Source organism: Apodemus sylvaticus, chromosome 8 (assembly GCF_947179515.1).
Source record: "Apodemus sylvaticus chromosome 8, mApoSyl1.1, whole genome shotgun sequence".
Lineage (NCBI taxonomy): Eukaryota > Metazoa > Chordata > Mammalia > Rodentia > Muridae > Apodemus > Apodemus sylvaticus.
Genome location: NC_067479.1, coordinates 1,358,468 through 1,384,993, shown reverse-complemented (window position 1 = coordinate 1,384,993; position 26,526 = coordinate 1,358,468). Strand labels below are relative to the sequence as shown.

The 26,526-nt window shown below is 36.0% G+C and overlaps 1 protein-coding gene across 2 annotated transcripts in view; it reads right to left on the bottom strand.

Moving 5' to 3' along the window:
• Nalcn (sodium leak channel, non-selective) overlaps positions 1–26,526 on the bottom strand; it is a 293,583-nt gene that overhangs the window by 114,537 nt on the left and 152,520 nt on the right. For both annotated transcript variants that reach the window (XM_052190478.1, XM_052190479.1), the window contains one exon: positions 12,399–12,536. In XM_052190478.1, coding sequence (XP_052046438.1) covers positions 12,399–12,536 — 138 coding nt within the window. The remainder of the gene's footprint in view (positions 1–12,398; positions 12,537–26,526) is intronic.

Sequence of the window (26,526 nt, the reverse complement as noted above, 5' to 3'; positions counted from 1 at the left end):
CTTTTACATGTTTTGAGATAGTTCACAAACTAAAAAAAAAAATGCATCTTTGGAATAGGTACACATGGGAAAGAAAGAGAGCAAACATACAATAGCATTTAACATTTTTATTTCTAGTTCTTTTTGGGCCTTAAATCCCTTAAGTTTCCATGTTCAGTTCATTTTTACTTTTAGTCCTAATTTGCATTCTTGTTTTTCAACTTCCCTTTGAAGAAGCCATTGCCATTTCTTAATATTTGATGTTTGAAATAAATGGCATGAAAGTTGAGGCAGTTGAGTTGTGAGTTATTGTGCCAAAGAGATTGTTATGCAGAATTTAGTGGCTTGCTCTGTCCCAGGTTTAATAAATGGATAACAAAGGGTAAAGTTGTGAAATGAGATGATTGACTGGGGACTAGTACCCCCATGCTTCCTCACTGAAGACAGTTCAGAGTAGTCCAGACCAGAGATGTTTCCTGATGTTGCAGTTTCTGGTCCATCCCTGTTAGTTAGAATAGCTCACTTGAGAGTTGGCATTGTTCTAAACTGGGCCTTCCCCCAGTTCTCTCCAAGTTCAGTTCTTTTCTGTGACCTTGGTGATGAAAAGTTATGGCTCAGGGTAATTAACATTTTCCTGTAGCCACATTCATATTCTGAGGTATTTCCTGACAACCCAGGCCTTTACTAAGGTAAGGCCTCCCAACAATAACAGATGCTTCACAGCTCTGGTGGTAGGCATTTGAATATGCCTTGTTTCATGTCTGGATTCACCTGGGTTTTCTGTCTCCCCAGAAAACATAAATACACATCCAAAAGGTAGGAAAAAGGTCCTCAATATTCTTAAACAATTTCTTTAGAAATCCCATTCTTAGTACATTCTTCTCAGTTTCTTTGAGCTGTATATATATACAGTTACCTCAGACTCTTATTCCGTTATTATTTAGGAAAGGTTTTTTTTAAGGACCTGAGACTTTTAACTTTAAAATGTAAATAACCACCAAGGACCTCAGGCTCCCAACCTGGTATGAGGATGGAGATTAACCTAGGAATCCTGTTTCAAGCTGTAAAATGACTTGTCCTGCAGCTGTTTTTCTCCCTGGATACAGACAACCCACCCCAGCCTTGAAAGTCATCAGGTAATATTTACATGAACTATATTCATCAAATATCAATGTTGAATATTTTTGAAACTTGCCTATTTCTATCACTGGAATTTGTATGTGGTACTGTGCCCACTATGTCACCTGAATTCCGACCATAGCTTAGGCTCAATGCTTCTTCAAGAAGAAAACCCTTTGTGTCTGTGTGTGTGTGTGTGTGTGCTGTTGTTGTTGTTGTTTTGTTTTTTGATTTTTGTTTTCTCTACCACCTTTATTGGAGAGGTTGGAAACTTAGCAGATTTAATTATTTCTCTAGCATTGTCCAGCTGGAGGGTATGGAAGTAAAGTGATATTATTGCTATCCCATTAGATTACAATTTGTTACACAGTTCAGGGGATTCGAGGAATGTAGTTAGGACTCAGATGCAATATTGTTCAGAGTGGAGTTTACAACTGAATCTAGAAGGTACAGTTAATACCTACATAGGTGAAAACACTGTGGTTCAGGAGAGGCCTGGATTCAGAAACACGTGCTGTCCTTTACTTATTCTGGAGCAATCACTAGCCCATAGCATTTACTGTGAAGTTATTTGCTATGATTATAATATTATTATGTCACCACAGCACAGCTAACACTTCCCCCATTTAAATCTCTACCAAAAATGAGATGAATGACTAAGATTAAAAATACATAGATACGTGGAAATAAACTGTCTTGGCTTTTCTAGGAGTATATTGTTCAGATAATAGTCCTTTCATTTCTGTTGACAGATGAAAATGTAGTATTGTTCTATCAATACAACTCAATTCTTGGGGGTCTGTTTTGTTAGAATACATGCTCCATTTCTTCAGGAGTGGTCTGAGGTCAAGCATAGTTACATCACCTCGCACCTCATCCATTATGAGTTACGCAAGGCATTCTCCATCTCCTATGGGGAGTAATGGTGATGCTTATTTGTAGAGGTGAGGGAATCTGGGTTTTTGCTCTGCCAGTATAGCGGTCACCTCAGCTCCTGCTGAATTTTGGTCCCTAGTGATATCTTCTATGTGGCTTCTCAGAGCTTCTGAGGCAAAATACATACACTTGGTGCCTTCCATGTGGACATTTATTCTATCACCATCCTAGAGGTCTAAAGGGTAGTTGTCAACAGGAGCATGTCTTCCAGTGCTTCTAGGATAGGCCATAATTTGTTTTTTCTTAGACTATTGATTTTTAATTTAATCTAATAAGAGCCCTTCTTTCTTTTCTTTTCTTATGCTTTTCAGTTTCTCTTCACTATAGTAATAATGAATAATAATACTAATTATTGTATTTTATCATCATGAATAATTATTATTTATTATTACTATTTACTGAATTTGAGATTCACTCAGATAATTCAGGAGTATTTTATCTAACATTCTTAATTTAGTTATATCTGCAAAGACCCCCTTTCCCAAAAATTTGAGGGCTTTTGTTTTTATTTCTTTTTGTTCAGTGTATGTACTTCAAATATTTCAAACCAACTTATCAGCACATGAACTAATAAGTAGGATGTGCAGTTTGAGGGGAACTGATCATGGAGCACACTGACTCTCAACTCAGAGAACTGTTTATAAATTCTGCCATTCTTGGAGAAACATGGGAGACTTGTTCTTTGAGGGTGTCTTAGAACTTATCTCTATCTTTACTTCCTAGGTATGAGTCTAACACTGCCCAGCTGTAGATGGTCCATGTGTGACTCTTAACAATCCCCCCACTCAAGTTCAAGCAAAATGTGAAGCCAGGCCTTGGTTATCCTAACACACTGAGGGATGCTTCTTGATTTTAAAGGAAATACTCTTCTTTCCTCTGTCCCAAAGAATGCCCTTTTACCCCTGAAATATTCATGCTGAAGTCTAGGAAAACTGGAACAGAAGTGCATTGCCTGGCTGTGAAAGGCTGAAGACTGACAATAGAGACATAAAGTTATTTGCATATCATAAATGTAGTGCTGTACCAGCTGAAAATGTTGGTTTCTGAAAGTCCATTGGGATAGATGGGCGAAGGCCATCTTAGTTAATATTATGAGTCAATGACGAAGGCCCCAAGGATGTGCTTAAAGGTGCTGAAGTACCAAGGTGACTTTGACAGGAAAGGAATGTGACAAAGCCATTCTGGGAGTTCCAGGAGCCCATGCTTATTCTGGAGGAGCTTCCGTACAAGGATTCTGCAGAGAAGGGAGTAGAGTCTGGGTTGGGGCTGGCAATCCCACAAGTGCAAGAGGCTGAGGTCAGGGAATGCAGAGGGAGGTTATCACTACCATAAAGTGATAACCATAGTTTCTTCTCTATTGGAATTTTTCTTTCAAAAGTGTAGGGATTTTGTTATTACTTATTACTATGTTTAATATATCTAATGCAGATGGTTCTGGATGAGAGTATGAATGCAGTTTGACCAAAGGACTTTAGATAGCAAATGTTATCTTGCTTGAAAAAATGGACATTATATTTTATATGTTCTTCTTAGAGGAAAAAGTTACCCTCAGAACAGAAAAGCCAAGATATAATGGGGGTGTGGATTCTTTCTCCTTATAGACCCAAGTCTGATTTTAGTGTGGATAAGAGGAGGCAAGTCTGACCTAGCAAAAGCTTTGGATTTCCCTGGAAAATGACTGACAAGACTTGGCAATAGAAACCCCAAACATACAAGATCAAGAGCAATGTTGGAAGAGATTGTTAGCAACAAAGTCAAGACTAGTGAAAGAAAGTCAAAGTTTGCTTTAAGTTATTATGAAGCTTAATTTCATTCATCAAAGATCTGGGAGCATTTAGGTGTCAGTTCAATTAGCATAAGACTATTGGCAAAGGGAACAAAACCTAATAAACAGGAGAAAGGAAGTCTAGTGTCATGTGAAGCCCAGGCTTCTTCTAAAACTCAGTTTTGTTTCTATGTGGGCTTTTGTACCTGGTGTAGAGGTCTAATACTGGTCACTCAGGATGAGAAATGAGGAAAGTCCGGACTGGGAATGGTCTCTTTGGAACAGAGACTCAAAGTTCAGGAAACCAAGATGAGCCTGCATCTGATTGCAAAGAAGTGAGAATTGCTTTATATTTCTTTTCTCAGACTCTAATAAGGTGACAATAACCACTGGGACGAAGAAATTGAAGCGAGGAGAAGCTGGCAGCTTGCTTTCCATCATGTTTAATTTACCTTGTCAACAGCACATCATTTTCCTATAAGCCCAGGGTGGAAATGGAAGGAGGGAATAGGCTGGCCTGAATGTCAGCCACGTGCCAAGACAAGGAATTGGAAGTCAAGGGAATGCATGACAGGTCCTAATTCTAAAAGTAAGAGCATTGCTAGGTTCTTGGGATTTCTGTTTGTTTTACCCTTACAGAAAGCTGAGTTAATGCTCCTTAACAACCAGGGTCCATTACATCCACATCTCTGCTTATGCCTTACTTTCAATGTCCACTCACTCAACTTGATAAACATACTGTGTTAAATGTTTTCCACAGATGTTAGTTAGATGTGGTACATAGGACTGTATGAAACTGCTCATTGATAAAATAATTTTTTTTATGGGGACTTACTACATGGAGCCACAAGATCCTCTTTTTGTACAGAAAACATTTTATGTTTCCAAGTATAAATTATCCAATCAATCAGCTTTGTTTTGTTACTTAGAGTCATATAATACTTCAATTTAGAAAATGGTTTGTAATTTTAGATCATTTTGAAAAAATAAGCTGTAATAGCTGGGATACTAAGGTTCATTATGCAATATCATTTTGTTTGATCTTGGGTTTTGCTAAAATACACATGTGTTTTTATCAGAATGCTGTTTGTTTACTGGGCTCTTTAATACCAAGAAATTCACATATATACAAGCTTTCATCAATTGGCTGCTTGCATGTCTAAATGTGTCTACAGTGTTTGACTGTAGCAACATATACCATAGTGTCTAGGCTGCTGTGGAACAATTGCTGAGCTTAACATATACACACCTTTATTTTATGTTTACTACAAATTCAGTACAAATCAGAAATTTTTATGAAAAAGCAGAGAATAACATGATATTTTAAGTGTTTCGCTTCTTTTTCTTTTAAAGATTTTGTATATGTTTGGTGTTTTGCCTATGTCTTTGTACATGTACCCATGCACCCAGTAAAAAAGGACTCCAGAAAAGGATATTAGTTCTCCTAGAACTAGAATTATAGATCTTTGTGAGACATCCTGTGAGTGCAGGAAGCTGAACCTGAGTTTTCTACAAGAGCAGTTATTGCTCTTAACCACAGGGCCATCATTTCTCTAGTCTTGCATAACCAATTTTTTATCTTTTGTAAATTATAATGCTTGTTCCAATTTTTTTTCTGACTACAGCTTTCATGTAGAAAATGGTGCCTATCATGTTTTGATGTCTGGGAAGTTTGAATTTTCTGGAAGTGGGGCCTAGGAGTTAGATTGCTGTTAAGCTCACTGATGGGTTAGAACTACAGCTAGATGAAGATGGCAATTCTGGCTTCTTCCTCACCATTTTGAGAGACAAAGGACTGGAAGGCTTTTCTCCTGTTAGTAGCTCCATTACTCCAAACTTAAGGACATGCTTATCCAAAGCTTGGGCCTATAAGCCTTCCTGTTTTCCTTTAAACTGACCAACCTAAATTAAAGGGAAGAGAGCCCTGTTGTAGCACTCTTTAAGATTTAAAACCTCAGCCCTTCAATAGAAGGCAGAAGCCCTTTATCTTCTCAAATTTTTCTCTACTTTGCAAAGGGTCTTTCTCTGTTTGTGCTTTGGAGTGAGTCAATGTGAGTGTACATGTGTACTAGTGTGTTGTGTATATGAGTATGCATATGGGAAAGTGTTTTCTTACTCCTAGTTAAATGGCTGAATCGATTTGTTCTGTCTTACAATGTAGGCATGTGCATAGATTGGTGTGTGTGTGTGTGTGTGTGTGTGTGTGTTCTCATTCATCCCTATTTAAAACCTTTCTTCACTGGCTGAGTCTAAGTACTCTGTCTGAGATATTCTTTGCTGAGTCTTATTTGGCTTGAGATATTTTCTGCCTTTTAATTATTTAACTGGCAAAAACAAAAACCTGATCAAGACACCTAGACACAAATAGAAGGGAACAACATACTGATGGAATTTTGAGCTTCCTACTTAGTAAATATTTAAAGTGATTTTTCTGGGTTTAGCCCTGTCCAAGTGTCTCCCAGTTGTCTGTTCTTATCCCTTCAGAATCCTTTTTCCCCCTCCACCTCTTTGTTCTGCTTCTTAGAATTCAGACATGCTCTAGGGTAGACATTTTCTATGAAATTACCCGAGCCAATGATTTGTTAGCATTTGCTGAATTTGTACATTTACTTTATAAATTTATATAATTACTAAGTTTCACACATTTACGGCAGATAGATTTGCTTTTCTTCCATGTGTGCACACTATATTTCAGGCAAATCCAAATAAATGATGAGTGTAGCCTCTCTAACAAGGTATCCCTCACAACAAGGTTTATACATCAGACTCACTTTTGAGATAGCATGATACAGAAGCCAACGTTCACAGCTTCTTTTTAAAAGAGGGCAGACATATCACTGAGATTGACTTGGCTGAGATGTTTGTCACAGTAGCAACATGCCCTGCCTTTCTTTAAATCTACCTTTTACTACTCTATGACCCATTCTAAACATTTCCATAGTCTCTTTTAATTTTTCTTCTTCTTTTTACTGCTTCCATATAATGTAAAGGTGGCCCTTTGATGGAAATTTCACCATTAATTGCTTAATGTGACATTTGCTGGCATTACTTATCATTTTCTGTATATAACAGAAGCACATCAGGAAACAGGTAAGCACTTCACACCTTGTGTTTGCTTTCTCCTTTTAGCCTTTATAGCCACTCTATCCTGAGCTTCCTGGCCATTTGTAGTATAAAACAATTTCACTTTTTATATGGGTCAAAACACAGTCAAATGTAATCAGAGCAGTGTAAAGTGGGACACATTCAACACAGACACATTTTTAAATCATTTAATTTACACTTTCAAATGCACATCTCTGTTAGTGAAACATGACTATTCACAGCAAGCGGCTGCCAGGAAGGTAAAATCAAGAGATTGCTGTGTTAATTTCAGCACTTCAAAGGTAACGAAAAGACCATCCACAATGAAGGCTTAATTATGTTTTCTCTCCTTTTCAGTATTCACACCACAGGGCTTTATTTTGAGACAATAATAAAGGAGAAAAGAAAAAAAATTAAAGGGATAGTAAAAGAAAGTCTTTTCAACTGTTTAAATCTTCCATCATCCTTATCCCCAAATCACTAGCAAAAAATGGGTGAAAAGATAAAATCAACAAGCATATGATAAACTGCAACCACTTTGGACAGAAATATTGAACACATGCTTGGCAGAAGTGCGCATTCAAAGGAACAATAGGTAATAGTGATGAATATGCTTCTGCTGTACACCGGAGCTTGATTATCATTGTGAGCAGACAAATTGGTGTCCCCAGGAGCACACAATGTCCAGACCTGCTGCTTTTCCAAAACTAGCTGCAGCCAAATTTGATTTTTTTTCCCCTACCTTGCACATGCCTGTCTCTGAGAAAGCTGTGTCAGAAACTCTCCAGCTTTGTGGTACAAGAAATCAGCATAGACTAAAAGACTAATTAGTCGTTAGAGTTTGTACATTTTTTGTCAACTTCCCTTCAAAATTGGGTTAAGTTGCTTTTTTGTAATATTTACTAGAGGAAACAAATACTTTGACAAGAGGCTCATTTAAACATAAGCTCAAGCCCACAGACAGATCTGTGAAACAGAGTTTATCTTATAAACACTTTTCTTTATTACACAAGCCCACCACCCTTAAGCACATGTTGCTATGTTGATCTAAAACCTATCTCTGAAAATAATGAATTAATAACCATTACTAGGGTTTTGAATGACTACATTTAAAGTTTTTCACATGAAGTTTACATGGAAGAACCACAAAGCACAGGTTTTCTATGTGGGTACTGATCATATAGCAAGGAACTGGGTATCATGTCTTTACACCAGTCTTTGAATGACAGGTCTTAAATATTTGTTGATTTTTGTTTGTATTCACTAGTATCAATTTATGAGTAGTTGGGAAACCTAACTAGTTTTGGTTAAGATATTTCTCATTTTGTTCCTTTTATGCATAATTACAGAGATTCAGTAAAACGAATGCTAAGCGAATCAGGGCTAACCCCAAAGTAACTTAATACTTTAGTGACCGTCAGTCCAGGAGTATTCAGATAGTGAAAAATAATGGCTGACCATGTCTTAAGAAAAATCTCTGTAAGGTGGAGGCAGTGACTGGATTAGCTAAAATTTGAGGGTAATTATAAGTGTTACTTTTGTTTATAGTTTAATGACAGAAAATCTTTCACTAAGCCAATTCTCTCATTAAAGCATTGTTTTTAAATTTAAAAGCCCAATTATTTAATTTTTTGCCATATATTTAATAACCAGAGAAACCCAAGGAAATACACTAATGCATTAAAATTCTCACATAAGTCTGTTGGAGAGAAAATGGCTTGAGTTTTATTTAACATTTACTACTTATAGACTTTAGGTTAAGATGGGCTAAAGATCTAAGAAAGAAAAGCAAATAATTAAATCATAGGAATATACAGGAGAGTATCTTTATGATCTCAGGAAGAGAATGTTTTAAGCATGGGTTAAAAATAAACATGGACTATTATTTCAAAACTGATTATTTTAGCTATATTAAAATGTGTCAAAAGAAATCATAGGCAAATTGGAAAAAAAATCAAAGAAAAGAGATTTTCATCAAATGTATTAGCTAAGAGGTTAAAATCCCAACCACATATCGCTTCTACAAATGAAGATAGAAATGACAATCTAATTTTTTTTTAAAAAAAAAAACACGTAGGGCTGGGTGGTGGTGGTGCACACTTTTAATTCCAGCACTTGGGAGGCAGAGGCAGGTGGATTTCTGAGTTCAAGGCCAGCTTGGTCTACAGAGTGAGTTCCAGGACAGCCAGGGCTACACAGAGAAACCCTGTATCAAAAAAAAAAAAAAAAAAAAAAAAAACATGTAAAGAAATGACTGGGTGAGGCACTGAAAAGATGGACAATGAGCATGCAGGGAATTTCCCCCCAATAGTCACCAAAATGGAAAAATGCATGTTACGGCAAAACAATGCACCATTCATTCATACAGTATCAAAACATGTTTTTAAAAAGTATGCGCTGTAAAACATAAATGATTGTGCAAGAGCACAAGAATTCTGAACTGCTATTTTTCAGAGGGTAAATAATTGTGTTCTTCCTTTAGAACAGGGGACTACCACTTTTCTCACACAGAAAATTCAGGCTTTGACCATAAGGCAATCTCAAGGGTCTTGTGTCATAACTATGTAAATTTGCTGAAACCATTTGTGATTCATAGGCTATACAAATCTAGATGGTAAACCAGATTTGGTATATGGCTTGGGAGATTCCTGGTCTAGAGTTACTGAGGCAAGATCTAAATCTAGGCATAGATCCTTGAGAAAGTCTCATGTGAATACATATAATGTGCTGATGCACTGTGGCACTTAAACCTCAGCCTTTGGAAAACAAGTACAGCTATCATCAGGGAAGACTAATAAAACAATAGACTAGTATTGACTATCCATTTTAATGACCCAGGAATCAATCAGCTTTATGTATGTTGAGATAAAGAGACTATTAACATTACACGTAATTGCAGAATATATACTGAGTTTGATAGAATAATTTCCACTAATGACATGTTAGGAGACAAACACATGACCACATATATCTTTGCTTTCAGCATGGTATATGATAGTTAGGGATGGCTGCCAGCACATTTAGAACAAGGCCCTATAATCTAAAATACATTGATACTAATCTTCTAACTTTACAGGACAAAACATTTGAGATAATTAATTAAATTTAAAACAATATATATATATATATTGATGAATGTATATTGTGGTAAATCTGCATTTCATTGATTTGAAGACATTTTTGTTTTTGCATTTCCACCATTCTAAAATAAGAAAGAGTCTTGCCATTGGTCAAAGAATCTTCTGGAATACGAAGATAACTAAATACATGTAGAACTTTGTGAACTGCTTGCATTAGGCATTATTGTGATTACTTTCAGATATGACCCAGTATAACCATGAAGGAAGTTAATTGGTACACTAAAAGTCTCATTTCTAGTGAGCATTAGAAATAATCTAGTCTCTGGATTACAACTTCATGCTCTTGTCTGTACCATATTTACCAAACTGCCTTTTGTTGACACAAAGACTTTTCAATTCTTGATTGCTTTATAGACTTAAAAAATCATCAGTAAGATAACAAATGACTTCAATGCTTAGTTTTTAACTTAAAAATTTTAAAATTATAATGAAAAATTGCAACATATGTTTCAGGCACACGCATAAATCAATAGAAGAGATTAAATTAAATGCAGATTCTTTTAGGTTGTTTCCATACATTTCAAAGCCCATGAATCTTTGAATATGCTAAAGTAATAATAATAATGCAATAATTGGGGCACTTAAAAATTTTAAGTTTTCCAAGAAGGTTATGTGGAAGTTTTAAATACTGTCAATCATTTTATAAGTGATCCCTGCAGAACGTTATTTAAAAATAACTTTTTTGGGTAATGTATTAGGCTGGATACAGTTTCTCCTGGCTTTTATCCTTCATGACTTTGTCTTACTCAAATCTATGTCTGAGTCTGATAATCTGCAATGAATATAGCAAACAGATGCATTATTTTAGTGAGAAAACAATTAGATTGCTCATTAGTTTTCTAGGGCAAGAGTTATTTAAAAACATGATAGATGCTTACTAAACATTAGTAAAATGCATTAGTGAGTGAATGATTGGATAATTGTTAAGTAAATAAGTGACAGAGATGTAAATGCACTGGAAGAAAGGGTGCAAAAAAAGTCCCAGAAACAAGGCACACATCCTAGCACAGCTATATATCAGCTTTGGAAGCCAGGCCAATACCCACTGTCTAGCATTCTTAGGTCTTGTGAATACACAAATAGAGTCAACTCACGTAAACAATGTCAAGGCTATTTCTATGTCATTCTACCATTTGAATCCATGACTTTACCAAGCATCTTTGTTTTGGTGGGCATGTAGTTTTGAAAGCCTTTGTCTACAGTAGTCTACTTCTAAGTTATAACACATAACTTCTCAAGTGCTAATTCAATTTATAAGCATTTAGAATTGGAAGGACATTAGAGGTGGTAAGTAGTTTATTTGAGTTAGTTGTTTCTTGAGGTCAAGCTTTATTTTGACATGCTCTATGGCAACTTTCAACTTCATTATCTAAGGGATCAACAAGCAGCCATAAGACTTCAGCTTTTAAGACCAGCTAGAGGTGGGAATATTCCGACCACCATTAGTTCATAGAGTGGTTTTGAGCAAATTCCTAAACTCCCCTGATCTTATCAACTACTTGATAAAATTTTCTTATCTGATTGTCCCAAAGATCAAAATTAACATCATAAAGCCTTTGCCACATAATCTCCTCCCAAAATGGTAACATATGGGTTCCTGACTTGTAACTGTTAGCATAGTGCTAGAGAATAATATTAAACAGGAACAAGTCAATGATGTAGAAATGCATATTTTGCCACAGGAAGGCATGGGGATTACTTCTTCAGTGTAGTAGAGGCAGTATTTCACAGGTCCCTTCCCTGTTTTTTGTTTATCTTCTGTTGTTGAAGAGAACAATCTGTATGACTGACAGAAACCAATCTTTCCTGAATTTTGGAATTCTGTTTTCTTGTCTTTCAGAATCATTTTCTGTGTGTTTAGGTATGCAAGTTGTCTTCTCCCCTGTGTTTTGCTGCACTACACACAGTACAGAAACACTGTAGTTTTCTAATTAACCAACAGTACCCTGAGGTCTCCAGCTGCTGTCCCTGTTTAATTATAGCTGTAAATATGATGTAATAAAATTGAAGAGAAGATTGCTACATGCTAAAAGTACAACAATAATGTAGTTCAAATGTGATCCCTGGATGTGAGTATGGAGGGTTGTTAAATTGATGATGTGTGACTAGGAGGTTTCCATTTTGCTTTGTTCTGTATTCTCTCATACAAACACACATACCTGGTTGAAACTATTTGTCTTGTTTAACATACCCAAAGCATGATTCTCAAAAAGTTATTTGATTTATAGTACTTAGAAGGAAGGGATCTCATCCAATGGGATGGCTTTGCAATTTTCTATTGACTCTTACAATTAAATTGACAATAAATCAAATATCTGGTGTTGCTCATCCCATTATGAGTTCCAAAGATAATTTAAAAGAAATGATAAACTCACCAGAGTTGCAAAGAGATGATAGAGGATGAAATAGATGGCAACCAGTGGAGCCCACATATGCCCCACAGCATTCAGAGTCTGATCCATCACATCCACCCATCCTTCCTGGGTGAGGATCTGGAACATAGACATAAATGCCTACACAAGAAAAAAAAAAAAGGAATGTTATACTCCCTACTGACGCATAGTCTAAGTTACACATGAAAGCAATTTGAATTAGCCTATGGAGGACTGGAGGGATGACTGAGTGGTTAAGAACTCAAGCTGTTTTTGCAGAGGACCCAGATTCAATGACCTGACTCACATGGCAGCTCACAACTGTCTATAGCTCCAATACAGGGGATTCGTAACTCTTTTTGGCCTAGGGCACTGTACAAACATGAGGTTCACAGACAAAACAAAACAACAACCCCTCCCCCACACACAAAAAATGAAAATGGAAAGTAAAATATAATTAGCCTATAATGTTTAGTTGAAGTCTTTATTGTTGGTTTTATTGATTCTCTTCAGACCAATCAAGGGAAAACAATTTATGCAACATGGGAGACATTGGAGAACAAAGGATTAAGTGTTACATCAACCACTTCAACTTCAAAAACTAATTACTTTTAGTTAAAATTTTCTTTGTTAGGGGTAAATACTATTGAGCAACAAAAAATTCTCTATCTTTGCTTATACAGAGTTTATTTTTCTTCCTTTTCGGCAAGTTATTTTATCATTTCAAACAGATTATTTATCTTTCCCAATGTTCTAATAGAAATGTATCATTTTAAAAGTGGATTGCTTTGTCTAAAGCATATAAGGGAATAACCTTAATTTTGTTTGCATTTATAAAATGATTTCAGTTACCGCATCAGAAGAATGCGATTCATTAAGAAAAAGAAAATTTTCTAAGGTATGCTGAAAGGCTAGGAATGTGACAAAGACACTTTTTTCAACATATATATATATATATATATATATATGAATTCATATATATATATGAATTTAAGGTACAGAGTAAAGATTGCAGAAGAAATGAAGATTAAAACACTAGGACATTCCATGAAAGCCAGTCTTGCTGAAAGTTTTTTCCTCTCAGCACAGAGCTTTGGCTGTTTTGATTGGAAACATCTTTATAGTTATGTGTCCTATACATATTAGTGATTAGTAAATACTTTGTAATAACTCTTTATGATCATGTCTGGAAAAAGTTGACTTTTTACAAATGTTTTTGAAGTCTTCAGTAGAAGAAACCATAAATAGGGTATTAAGGTATTAAGAACTGAAGTCCAAGATAATAAACAGATGGTCTGAAGTCAAGATAAAAGCCTAACTGACAGGATCCCAAAGTTAAGGGATTCTACAGGTAATCTAATCTAGCCTTTCTTTTTAAAGAACCAGGCTCAAAGATGGTACTAGATCGAGTCAAATTCATTCTAACAATTTTTTATACTAGTAGATGTAGTGTCCAGGTATGATTCCCCTGCATTCAGGAAATCTGGCATCTGCCACTTTTAGGCCAAACTGTATTTGGTGTCTCAGTATTTCCTTGCCTTGGACAAAATAACGTTTTACCAAAGTGTGAATTTTAATGCTCAGAAGACAGTAAGCACATTTGAATAGAAAATAATTCTTAAATGAATTTTTAAAGATACATTTACTTATTTAAGTATTTATTTATTGTGTTGATGCATAGGGGTGTGTGTGCCAGGGTGTGCATCTGGGGGCTCATAGGATAACTCCTAGAAGGAGTCTGTCCTTCTAGCACATAGGTCCCAGGGATTGAACTCGGGTCTTCAGCCCACTCATATTAAATGTATCTTGAGAAGGCCAAATTTTTCCTATGTATCCTCTGCTCACTGTGGAGTATTTCTCTTGAGTTTGTCTTGAGTATTTATCTTGAGTAAGTCCGCTATCTTACAAAGGATTTTTTATTTGTGGAAATATGAAGTATGTTGCTATTGATAATTGACTCCTAGCATTTCCAGAGACACTGAAATACTCTCCTTGTTTGGTGGCATGAGAGCAGGACACCCCCTGAAAACCTTTGTTTTAACTCTATACTCTGATATAAAGTATCATTGAACTTAATAAAAATGTCAGCCTTATCGCTGAGGACAATTATTTTTTCCTTTTCTTCCTGTTGAATAGTTACTACATACAAGCAATATACATTTCAAATATAATTCACACACACACAAAATCTGATTGCTATATTTTCCCCCAGAGTTGCTGCCATTGAGAATGCTTATGTACATTCCCCCAGACCCATCAGCAAAAGGTGTCACAATGTCCACAAGAGCAACACAAACTATATTGGATGTGGCTTTCTTTCTCCCAAAGTAACAAAATAGCTTGTAATTGTGCTTAACAGCTATCTTCCCTGGAAGTTTGAGACCATAAATCTAGGTCTACCTTAAGTGTCTTAGCCACAAACCAACCTATATGTTTACATATACTATAATAATTTCTGTCAACATCCAGTTTTTATTTGTGCAATATATACCCAGAAACATGCAATTGTGGGATTGTAACTCATTGCTGTGAGGCAGCGAGGGTGGGAGAGTGAGGTTATTTTGCTATTCTTTTCAAGGTCTTGGGAAAAATCCTTGATCTCTGGAAAACTCACTCAGAAGTACATGCATTATGTCTGAGAGCAAGGCTTTTTGGTAAAATAGGATTTGTGTGTGCATTGGAGCTTAAAAGCTGAGTTTTGAGTTTGAGACTGAGAGTCAAATCCTCTCACTGAAAATTTGTGGTTAAGGCCCATCCACCTGGAGGAACCTATTTATGTTTCAAAAAAATCGGTAGTGGAACACGAAGCTTTGCTACACTGGAAAGGAGAAGAAATCACGGTGCCATTCCCTAAAATATTTACAAACAAAATGGAAGAAAATGAACGTGAACAAGAAAGCAGAGAATGAAAAAAAAATGGTGCATTGGAGAACTATAGCTGAAAGCTAGGGAGGCAGAATGATGAGAGATCATGCTTAGCATGCCTAAAAAGCACCTATCATATGTGGTGTCTGCAAATGTAACTTTAAAATCTCTATATTCTGTAATTGGAATTCCTTCCTTGTTCACTGCAATATTAGGTATATATTCATCCATGGCATTATGCAATCATTTTACCATTTATTGTATTGAATATGCCAAATCTGAGACAGCTTCTAGGCTAGTAAAAATCTTAAATTTATTATGAAATATGTAGCAAGACAGAGATTAATTTTTATTCTTTCTTTACAATAAGTAATCAGTTGATTGGGAACACGGTAATTGAATGAATCCATTTATTCTTCACTAACTTGAAATACCATTTATCATACATTGTCTGCTCACATAGTTATGGTTCTATTACTTTCCTATTCTTTTTCTATCATTCCATTTTATTTCTAAATTGGTTAGTGGTTGTATATTTTAATAAATGTTAGTGTTATTATTCCCTCTTCAAAACCCATTATTATCAAAATTTCATTTGTGTGTTTTTCCTAGAATATCTGGTATTTATTCACTGTGGTAACATTAGATTATTTAATAAAGAAAATTGAAAATGTTCTCAAATTGGTTTCAGTGTAGGAAAAGATATTTATTTCTACTTATTAATCCTTCCTTTATGATTCTGAAAAAAATCTCTTCTTGTATAATCCCTGCTCATTTCTAGTGAATTTGTGTTTAACGCTATTTTTCAAAAAATATAATCAAGGTGATAGCATAGGATTTAAACTGTAAGTAACAACAGCAACAACAAAACATTATGATGGGTTTCTTAACAAAAACAAAGTGACAATCTCATGTGTGAATATCAAAACTCTGCTGTTTTTCCCCCAGGCCCTCATTCTTAAATCAAGTTCACACTTCTTTTGATGCTGCGTAGGTCCCTATTCAGTATTTTCTGACTTACTACCTTCACACTTAGAGATCTATTATGAAACAGGAACACTTAGTTCATACTAGGTAACTCCCCACTTCCCTGACCTTTCCACAATTTTGTACTGAAACTTCTGTTTGCTGTCAACCCAGAAGAGCCCAAGCCCTCTGTGCCCTTGTCTTTTAATGCTCCACTCTGTATTTTTCATTCATATAGTCACATGCTTGGGTTTGATAATATTTTTTCTGTTAGGTTTTGATAAGCTGAGAAGCAATAGATCGTTATTTAGTATGTTGATTAGGAATAAACTGTTAGTTCACTGTTGAACCTGGTGATAACTAAAATTCTTCTCTCCCTTCAGAGCTGAGATATCAAAGCAGTACAGTAAAAAAAAAGGTCAAGATTCAGAGCTCCTTTCTTTCTTTACATTGATTGGAATCTAGCCCCATTTATTCATATCATTCTACTGTCAATTTTGGTTCTGTTTATGCTGGGATTATTTATATGTTTTGTTGGAAAAAGAAATACATTTATTTTTTACCTATGATGACTACCAGATTCTCACACAATTTATCCACTACTTGGAATAGATGCTATTTCTATTATGATATAGCTGTTCTTTTCAGAACCTCCAATTACCTGGAAGCCATGTGAATCCTATTCTTGCAGATCTGTTTCCTGGAGTTGTCTCACTGCCTGTTCTAATTTCGGCTAATTGCTTTTGAGACCTGTTCCATAGTTGATATGATTTGCATTTCAAGTTCCTTATTTTGGTCTTATGCTCCCCAATGTAACATTGAAATATGCTGCCAAAACCCCACCCATGATTGTAGAGCCCTGCTTCTGTGTTTCACCCGGATTTCTTCTCTCTGCTTTATTCTCCCAGAAGGGCTTGCAGGATAAAAAACATCTGAAGCTGTGGGTAGTTATTCTGGGAACATCAGACTGTAGAACTTCTTTAATGTAGGTATATCTAGGGAATCTTAGTGTAGCCAGAACAAATCTGTTCCTGATGTTCTCTTCTTCAAGTTCTCTGACCCATCTTCAACCTTCACTCTTAGTCCATGAGTCTAGTTAAAGACTCAGATAATGGACTTCTCCTGGCTTTGGTTCTCTGTATTCAGAGAAAAGATCAGTTCTGCAGTTTCCCCAATCCCTCTTTCCTTAGCCTCCCTTTCCCTTATAGCATCTTTTCATTTTTTTCATTCTTATATGATATGACATTTTTGTTTCTTATAGTAGAAAATTATCTTATTATGAGAAAGTATTCTTTTTTGAAGTTGTTAATCTTTATCTTTAATCTTTTAAAAATAGGAGACTGGGGAATCTAATATTCAAGGCCAGCCTGCTCTGCTCTATACAGAAAGGTTTGTCTCAAGACAACAATGAACACATTCTAACCAGAGTAGATGAAGGAATTTTATCAAAATAAAGAACAATCTCTCAGGTTGTAAAAGAAAAAGTGGGTATTAACTTGAGTTAAATATAGGAAAGTAGTCAAAGAAAGTAGTGTGGGCAACACTTAGATCGTGACTAATTTTTACCAGGTAAAAAGCTCACCTTGTAAAGTATGTAATTAAGTCCTTATTCATTTTACAACATTTTTTATGTTACCTAACTTATTATCACCTTCTAACCTATTAAAGCAAAAGGAAAATCAATACTTCCTATTCTTCCTAACTCCATTACTCAGCAGCTGTCAGTTTGCTTCCTGTTTCTGAGGATTTAATTATTCTGGACAATTTCTATAAATGTAATAATATGCCACAAATGCAGTGTCTCTCCACAATGGTACACTCTTGCACCTCTTCTCCTTTTATTGCTCAATAAAATCTCAAATAGACATCACAATTTATTAATTCATCAATTTTGAATATTTGGATTGCTTGCACCTTTGGAGGCTACCATGAATAATGATGCTACTCTGAACATTTATGTGGACACAGATTATACATTATCTTCTACTGAATTGTTTGTTGCTTAAATTGAAGTACATATATGTATACATATTTTTTCTCTTAAAATATGCATACATATATGTACTTCAATAAAATTTACAATGTGGAAAGGAATATAATCTGCATTATCCTTGTGCAGCTTACAATTTGCTTGCACTGATTTTCCTTACCCTTACACAGTTTAAAATCTCTCTCTCTCTCTCCTTCCCCCTCTCTCTTTTTCTGTCTCTCTCTTTCTGTGAAAAATTTGCTTTCAAATGAAATCTACTTGACAACTCTATAGTTGGGCAACCATTTACTGAGAGAATCCCTGCTGTGTCTTACTACCAGACAGCCCTAAAATAGACTTGATTTGGTGGGATTATCTAAGTGCCCAAGTGACATCTCCTTTGGGTATAATTGCCTTAATTATTCCCTACTCAATTTCCTTGCTTCTTTCTTTCTTCCTAAATAGTGGTAATTTACAGAAGAATTTATCTTCTGAGAAACCCAAAGAGCTCATGGACCTTTAATATTTTGCTAACATCTGGTTATTTTGTTATTTATGGCCTTTTGTTTCAAACTTACCTGATTATCCAAAAATAACAATATTTAAAATGCCTTTACTAATAGAAACGTTCAATTTATCTAATGTGACTAATTTTCTAAACTTTACATTGCTTGGTAAAATTGCAAGAAAAACATAAAGGGCTGTTGGAGAGAAAGAGGTTAGGAAAAGTCATGAAAATGGTGTCTAGCATATTAATATCTCACAGCATATAAAAGCTGAGAGAGCAGTTTCTAATTGGCAGAGCTGACTTGCCATATATGTTCATAAATACTATAGATTTGAAATATGAATTAAATCTGCATTCTTGACCTCTTCTTTATTTCAAACCTGTCCTCTGGTTTAGGTGGAATTCTATAATCTGTTTAATTGTGCTCTCCTACTCCTACTCCAAATTCCATCTCACGATATTTTGTTTTTATTTTTTATCCTTCAAGCTCTCAGAACAAAATCTCAGGTCTGAGTTGAATTTAATCCTGCCTTGCTGTCCTTGAACACCTAGGGTACAGTGGAGAAAGCCATACAACAGGAAAGCAGGCTCTCATAGGCCTTACTCTCAAAAGATACCATTCCTAGAAGGAACAGAGGAAGGACTGCAGTCAAAATCTAGGATAGGCTAAGAATGGAAACCTGATGCTTTGGGAGTCTGTAGAGAAAAAAAGGCTGAATGCCATGGGTTGGCTTTGCCATTTATGGGCAGTGAAGGAGATTCAATTGCCAAAGGCCTAGTGTGTTCAGGCAAAGCCCTAAGCATCTCATATTGTCATTCTGTGATGATTGCTTTGAGAAGAAAAGAAAGTATATATTAATATTTTATGAACATTAAAGCTCAATATGGATAATGTTATATATATTAACTTAGAAAGATGTCTCGATGATATTGCTACCCAGTGGGGAGAACTGTCTGGTGCATTGCTTTTAATACACCAGTTATTATATACTGTTTATGATTTAAATTTTGTATTCAATATATTCTTTATTTACATTTCAAATGATTTCCCCTTTCTTGGCTCCCCACTCCCTAAAAGCCCCATAAGCCCTCTTCCCTCCCCCTGTTCCCCCATCCACCCCTTCATACTTTCCTGTTCTGGTATTGCCTTATTCTGCTGCACTAAGCCTTTCCAAAACCAGGGGCTACTCCTTCCTTCTTCTTGGATATCATGTGATATGTGGATTATGTCTTGGGTATTCCAAGTTTCTAGGCTAATATCCGCTTATCAGTGAGTGCATACCATGAGTGATCTTTTGAGACTGGGTTACCTCACTTAGGATGATGTTCTCCAGCTCCATCCATTTGTCTAAGAATTTCATGAATTCATTGTTTCTAATGGCTGAATAGTACGTCATTGTGTATATATACCACATTTTTTGTATCCATTCCTCGGTTGAGGGACATCTGGGTTCTTTCCAGCTTCTGGCTATTTTAAACAGGGCTGCTATGAACATAGTGGAGCATGAATTCCTTATAGCATGCTGGGAAATCCTCTGGGTATATGCCCAGGAGTGGTATAGCAGGGTCCTCCGGAAGTGTTGTGCCCAGTTTTTGAGGAACTGCCAGACTGATTTCCAGAGTGGTTGTACCAGCTAGCAACTCCACCAGCAGTAAACGAGTGTTCTTCTTTCTCCATATCCTCTCCAACACCTGCTGTCTCCTGAGTTTTTAATCTTAGCCATTCTGACTGGTGTGAGGTGAAATCTCAGGATTGTTTTGATTTGCATTTCCCTAATGACATTATGGTGAGCATTTTTTAAGATGCTTCTCAGCCATCCAAGGTTCTTCAGGTGAAAATTCGTTGTTTAGCTCTGTACCCCATTTTTAATAGGGTTATTTGGTTTTCTGGGGTCTAACTTCTTGAGTTCTTTGTATATATTGGATATTGGCCCTCTGTCAGATATAGGGTTGGTGAAGATCTTTTCCCAAGCTGTTGGTTGCCCTTTTGTCCTTTTCATGGGGTCCTTTTCCTTACAGAAACTTTGTAATTTTATGAGGTCCCATTTGTCAATTCTTGATTTAGTGCATAAGCTATTGGTGTTCTGTTCAGGAACTTTTCCCCTGTACCGATGTCCTCAAGGGTCTTCCCCAGTTTCTTTTCTATTAGTTTCAGTGTATCTGGCTTTATGTGGAGGTCCTTGATCCACTTGGAGTTGAGCTTAGTACAAGGAGATAAGAATGGATCAATTAGCATTCTTCTGCATGCTGACCTCCAGTTGAACCAGCACCATTTGTTGAAAAGGCTATCTTTTTTCCACTGGATGTTTTTAGCTCCTTTGTTAAAGATCAAGTCTCCATAGGTGTGTGGGTTCATTTCTGGATCTTCATTCCTATTCCATTGATCTACATGCCTGTCACTGTAATAATACCATGTAATTTTTAACACTATTGCTTTCTAGTATTGCTTGAGGTTCGGGATACTGATTGTCCCAGAAGTTCTTTTACTGTTGAGAATAGTTTTAGCTATCCTGGGTTTTTTGTTATTCCAGATGAATTTTAGAATTGCTCTTTCTAACTCTATAAAGAACTGAATTGGGATTTTGCTGGGGATTGCATTGAATCTGTATATTGCTTTTGGCAAAATGGCCATTTTAACTATATTAATCCTGCCAAGCCAAGAGCATGGAAGATTTTTCCATTTTCTGAGGTCTTCTTCCATTTCCTTCTTCAGAGACTTAAAGCTCTTGTCATACAGATCTTTCACTTGTTTGGTTAGAGTCACACTATGATACTTTATATTGTTTGTAGCTATTGTGAAGGGTGTCATTTCCCTAATTTCTTTTTCAGTCTGCTTATCCTTTGAGAATAGGAAGACTACTGATTTGCTTGAGTTGATTTTATAACTAGCCACTTTAAGTTGTGTATCAACTGTAGGAATTCTCTGGTGGAGGTTTTTTTGGGTCACTTAAGTATACTATCATATCATCTGCAAATAGTGATAGTTTGACTTCTTTCTTTCCAATTTGTATCCCTTTTACCTCCTTATGTTGTCTGATTGCTCTAGTTAGTACCTCAAGTACTATATTGAAGAGATGTGGAGAGAGAGGCAGCCTTGTCTAGTCCCTGATTTTAGTGGGATTGTTTCAAGTTTCTCTCCATTTAGTTTGATGTTGGTTACCGGTTTGCTCTATATTGCTTTTACTATGTTTAGGTATGGGCCTTGAATTCCTGTTCTTTCCAAGACTTTTAGCATGAAAGGATACTGAATTTTGTCAAAAGCTTTTTCAGCATCTAATGAAATGACCATGTGGTTTTTTTCTTTGAGTTTGTTTATATAGTGGATAGCATTGATGGATTTCCATATATTGAACCATCCCTGCATCCCTGGGATCAAGCCTACTTGATCATGGTGAATGCCCGATTTGATGTGTTCTTGGATTCGTAGGCATGAATTTTATTGAGTATTTTTGCATTGATATTCATTAGAGAAATTGGTCTGAAGTTTTCTTTCTTTGTTGGATCTTTGTATGGTTTTGGTATCAGTGTAATTGTGGCTTCATAGAAGGAGTTGAGTAGTGTTCCTTCTGTTTCTTTTCTTTTTTTATTCGATATATTTTTTTATTTACATTTCAAATGATTTCCCCTTTTCTAGCCCCCCACTCCCCGAAAGTCCCGTAAGCCCCCCTCTCTCCCGCTGTCCTCCCACCCACCCCTTCCCATTTCCCCATTCTGGTTTTGCCGAATACTGCTTCACTGAGTCTTTCCAGAACAAGGGGCCACTCCTCCTTTCTTCTTGTACCTCATTTGATGTGTGGATTATGTTTTGGGTATTCCAGTTTTCTAGGTTAATATCCACTTATTAGTGAGTGCATACCATGATTCACCTTTTGAGTCTGGGTTACCTCACTTAGTATGATGTTCTCTAGCTCCATCCATTTGCCTAAGAATTTCATGAATTCATTGTTTCTGATGGCTGAATAGTACTCCATTGTGTAGATATACCACATTTTTTGCATCCACTCTTCTGTTGAGGGATACCTGGGTTCTTTCCAGCATCTGGCAATTATAAATAGGGCTGTTCCTTCTGTTTCTATTTTGTGGAATAGTTTAAAGAGTATTGGTGTTAGGTCTTCTTTGAAGGTGCAGATAGAATTCTGCACTAAAACCATCTGGTCCTGTGCTTTTTTTGGTTGGAAGACTTTCTATGACCCCTTCTATTTCTTTAGGGGTTATGGGACTGATTAGATGATTTATTTGATCCTGATTTAATTTTGGTATTTTGTATCTATCTAGGAAATTGTCCATTTCCTACATATTCTACAGTTGTGTTGAGTATAGGCTTTTGCAGTCAGATCTGATGATTTTTTTGAATTTCCTCAATTTCTGCCCCCCCCTTTCATTCTAATTTTGTTAATTTGGATACTGTCTCTGTGCCCTTTGGTTAGTCTGGCTAAGGGTTTATCTATCTTGTTGATATTCTCAAAGAACTGGCTCCTGAGTTTGTTGATTCTTTGTACGGTTCTCTTTGTTTCTACTTGATTGATTCAGCTCTGAGTTTGATGATTTCCTGTCTTCTACTCCTTCTGTGTGAGTTAGCTTGTTTTTGTTCCAGTGCTTTGATGTGTGCAGTTAAGCTGCTAGTGTATGCTCTCTCCTGTTTCTTTTTGGAGGCACTCAGGGATATGAGTTTTCCTCTTAGCACTGCTTTCATTGTATCCCATAGATTTGGGTATGGTTTTGCCTTCATTTTCATTAAATTCTAAAAAGTCTTTGATTTCTTTCTTTATTTCTTCTTTGGCCAAGGTATCATTGAGTAGAGTATTGTTCAGCCTCCATGTCTATGTGGACTTTTGTTGTTTTTGTTGCTATTGAAGACCACTCTTTCTTTATAGTGACCTGATAGGAGGCATGGTGTTATTTCGATCTTCTTATATTTGCTGAGGTCTGTCTTGTGACCAATTATATGGTCGATTTTGGAGAAGGTATCATGAGGTTCTGAGAAAAATGTGTATTCTTTATTCTTTTGCTTTAGGATGAAATGTTCTCTCTCTCTCTCTCTCTCTCTCTCTCTCTCTCTCTCTATATATATATATATATATATATATATATATATAGCATATATATGTTAAATACAATTGTTCCAAAGCTTCAATTAGTTTCACTATGTCCCTGTTCAGTTTCTGTTTTCCTGATCGGTCTATTGAGGATAGTGGAGTGTTGAATTCACCCACAATTATTGTGTTAGTTGCAATGTGTGCTTTGAGCTTTAGTAAAGTTTCTTTTATGAATGAGGGTGCCCTTGCATTTGGAGCATAGATGTTCAGAATCGAGAGTTCTTCTTGGTGGGTTTTTCCTTTGACCAGCAAGAAGCGTCCTTCCGTGTCTCTTTTGATGACTTTAGGTTGAAAGTCAATTTCATCTGATATTAGAATGGCTACTCTGGCTCATTTCCTGATACCATTAGCTTGTAAATTGTCTTCCAACCTTTTACTCGAAGGTAGTGTTTGTCTTTGACACTGAGGTATGTTTCCTGTATGCATCAAAATGTAGGGTCCTGTTTCCTTATCCAGTCTGTTAGTCTATGTCTTTTTATTGGGAATTGAGTCCATTGATGTTAAGAGATATTAAGGAATAGTGATTATTACTTCCTGTCATTTTTGATGTTATTTTTATATTTGAGTGTTTATCTTCTTTTGGGTTTGATAAAAGAAGGTTACTATCTTGCTTTTTCAAGGGTGTAGTTTCCCTCCTTTTATTGGCGTTTTCCTCCTGTTATTCTTTGTAGGGCTGTGTTTGTGGAAAGATATTGTGTAAATTTGGTTTTGTCATGCAATAAATCTCAAAATGATATAAGGGAACTATAGTTTAGAGAAAGTGTTAGTTCTAGATGCATGGTTTTGAGAGGTTGACACTATGTATGCTATATTTATTTTATAGTTTCTATGTAAAATATTGTGGATATTTTATTTCATCTATGCTGTCTTTTAACTACAAGTGTCTACTATTTTGTAACCTATTAAGATGATAATGGCATTCATTTGGAAACTTCATTTTGTATAATACCTATTTCAGTCTACTTTTTTTGGACTGTATATTACCTATAAAAATTACAGAGAAAGGTTACAGTGAGTGTTTCAGAACTAACAGATACTATAAACTGTATTTTGGTGCAGTTGGCTCCTGTGAGGATTTTATTGAATAAATAGTTTAAGTCACATGGTTAGGAGACAGAAAGTAAGCAGACTTTTAGATCTTCAGATCAGATGTTTCACAGTGAGCCTTCTGTTACCTGGACTTGAATTTTGAAGGAGAAGGATTATGATACACATTGTGTTGAAGCCTTGTTCCTGGGTTTGTTACAAAGCATGTCACAGCTACATGTTGCTTTTTTTGTGGTGTGTGTGCACGTGTGTGTGTGTGTGTGTGTGTGTGTGTGTGTGTGTGGTGCTTGTGTGTAGAATCTTTTGCAATTAGAGATTTGTTGGTCTTGATTACTATTTATATGAAGAAGTGAAATTTTTGAATAGCAATATCTTCTTAAAGCAATCCATACTGACTTAGAAAATACAGTATAGACAGTTGGTTTCAATTAATTCTGTTACTGCCTTTAATGTTGGCTAGAACTAAATAGTCCTTTGCTCCCCCAAAGAACTCATATTACTCCTTTTGCTTTTATAAATCCCCACATATGCTCATTCCTGAGTATTGCACTTAAGTGGAAAAGGAGAAGCAGAGGAAAAAAGTGTTTATGGGGTGGATTATGGATGACAAAGAAAAAGGTTGAATCTAGACCCTTGCAATTGGCTCTAAATGTCAAAATGAGCTTGAATATAAGTAGAAGAGAAACATAATCAGAATGTTAGGACTTTCCCAGTAGCAAACTGCTTCAAGTAGCATCTACACTTAAATATAATTTCAAGAATTAGAGAAAAGAAAGATCAGCTTATCTAAAACAAACAAACAAACAAACAAACAAATAAATTGCATTTATTTTCCAGCTACAAAAATGTGTGTAGATGTAGCCATTGGCCTCTCTTCTCAGCCATGCATGGGATGACTTTACATATTATATACAAGGTCATGGGTTTGTATGGTTTCTTAAGATTTCATTATTAGCAAAGAGTAATTGGTATGTATAGAAAGAGACTCTGATCCAGGAATAGCATCCATGAGGGACTCTGCAGCTCCAGAGCAGTTACTGTCTGTCATTAAGATAATCTTTGCAATCCCTCTGTAAAGAAGTGTCTGTAGGTGTGATTGCTGCTGCTACTGATGGAGAGACACAGAACAGGAAGCCCCAGGGATTAATGCAGTCCCACAGGTAGAGAGGAGTGTTGCTCTGTATTCTGTTTCTGTAGTCCTTTTTAAACATTTTAAGATCTAAAATTGCTGATATCTTTCCATTATCTATGTTATGGAAGCAAATGGTATTTGTGCCTATTTTATACAATACCTAAATGTTAAAAATTGGTGTGTGTGTGTGTGTGTGTGTGTGTGTGTGTGTGTGTGTGTGTGTCTGTGTGTGTGTTTGCATGTAGACCAACTTGCAAACTTCCCATATGCAAGAGTCAGTTCTTTCCTTCTACTTAAAGATAACCCAGCAATCTGATTTAACTGTCAGGCAGGCAGCAAGTGCTTTGTCCCATTGAGAACCTTGCCAGCCCCTAAATATTTCTTTTTAAATCACCTTTTTCTAGCACAGCACTGAGCATATAGGAGGAACTGCATATGTTTCCACTAACTAATGATATGTAGCTGTTTTAAATATTTTTATTTGATAACAAAATCTAGTCATTACTAGGTTTTCTTATAAAAGAAAACCCATTTTTCATTTTTACAGA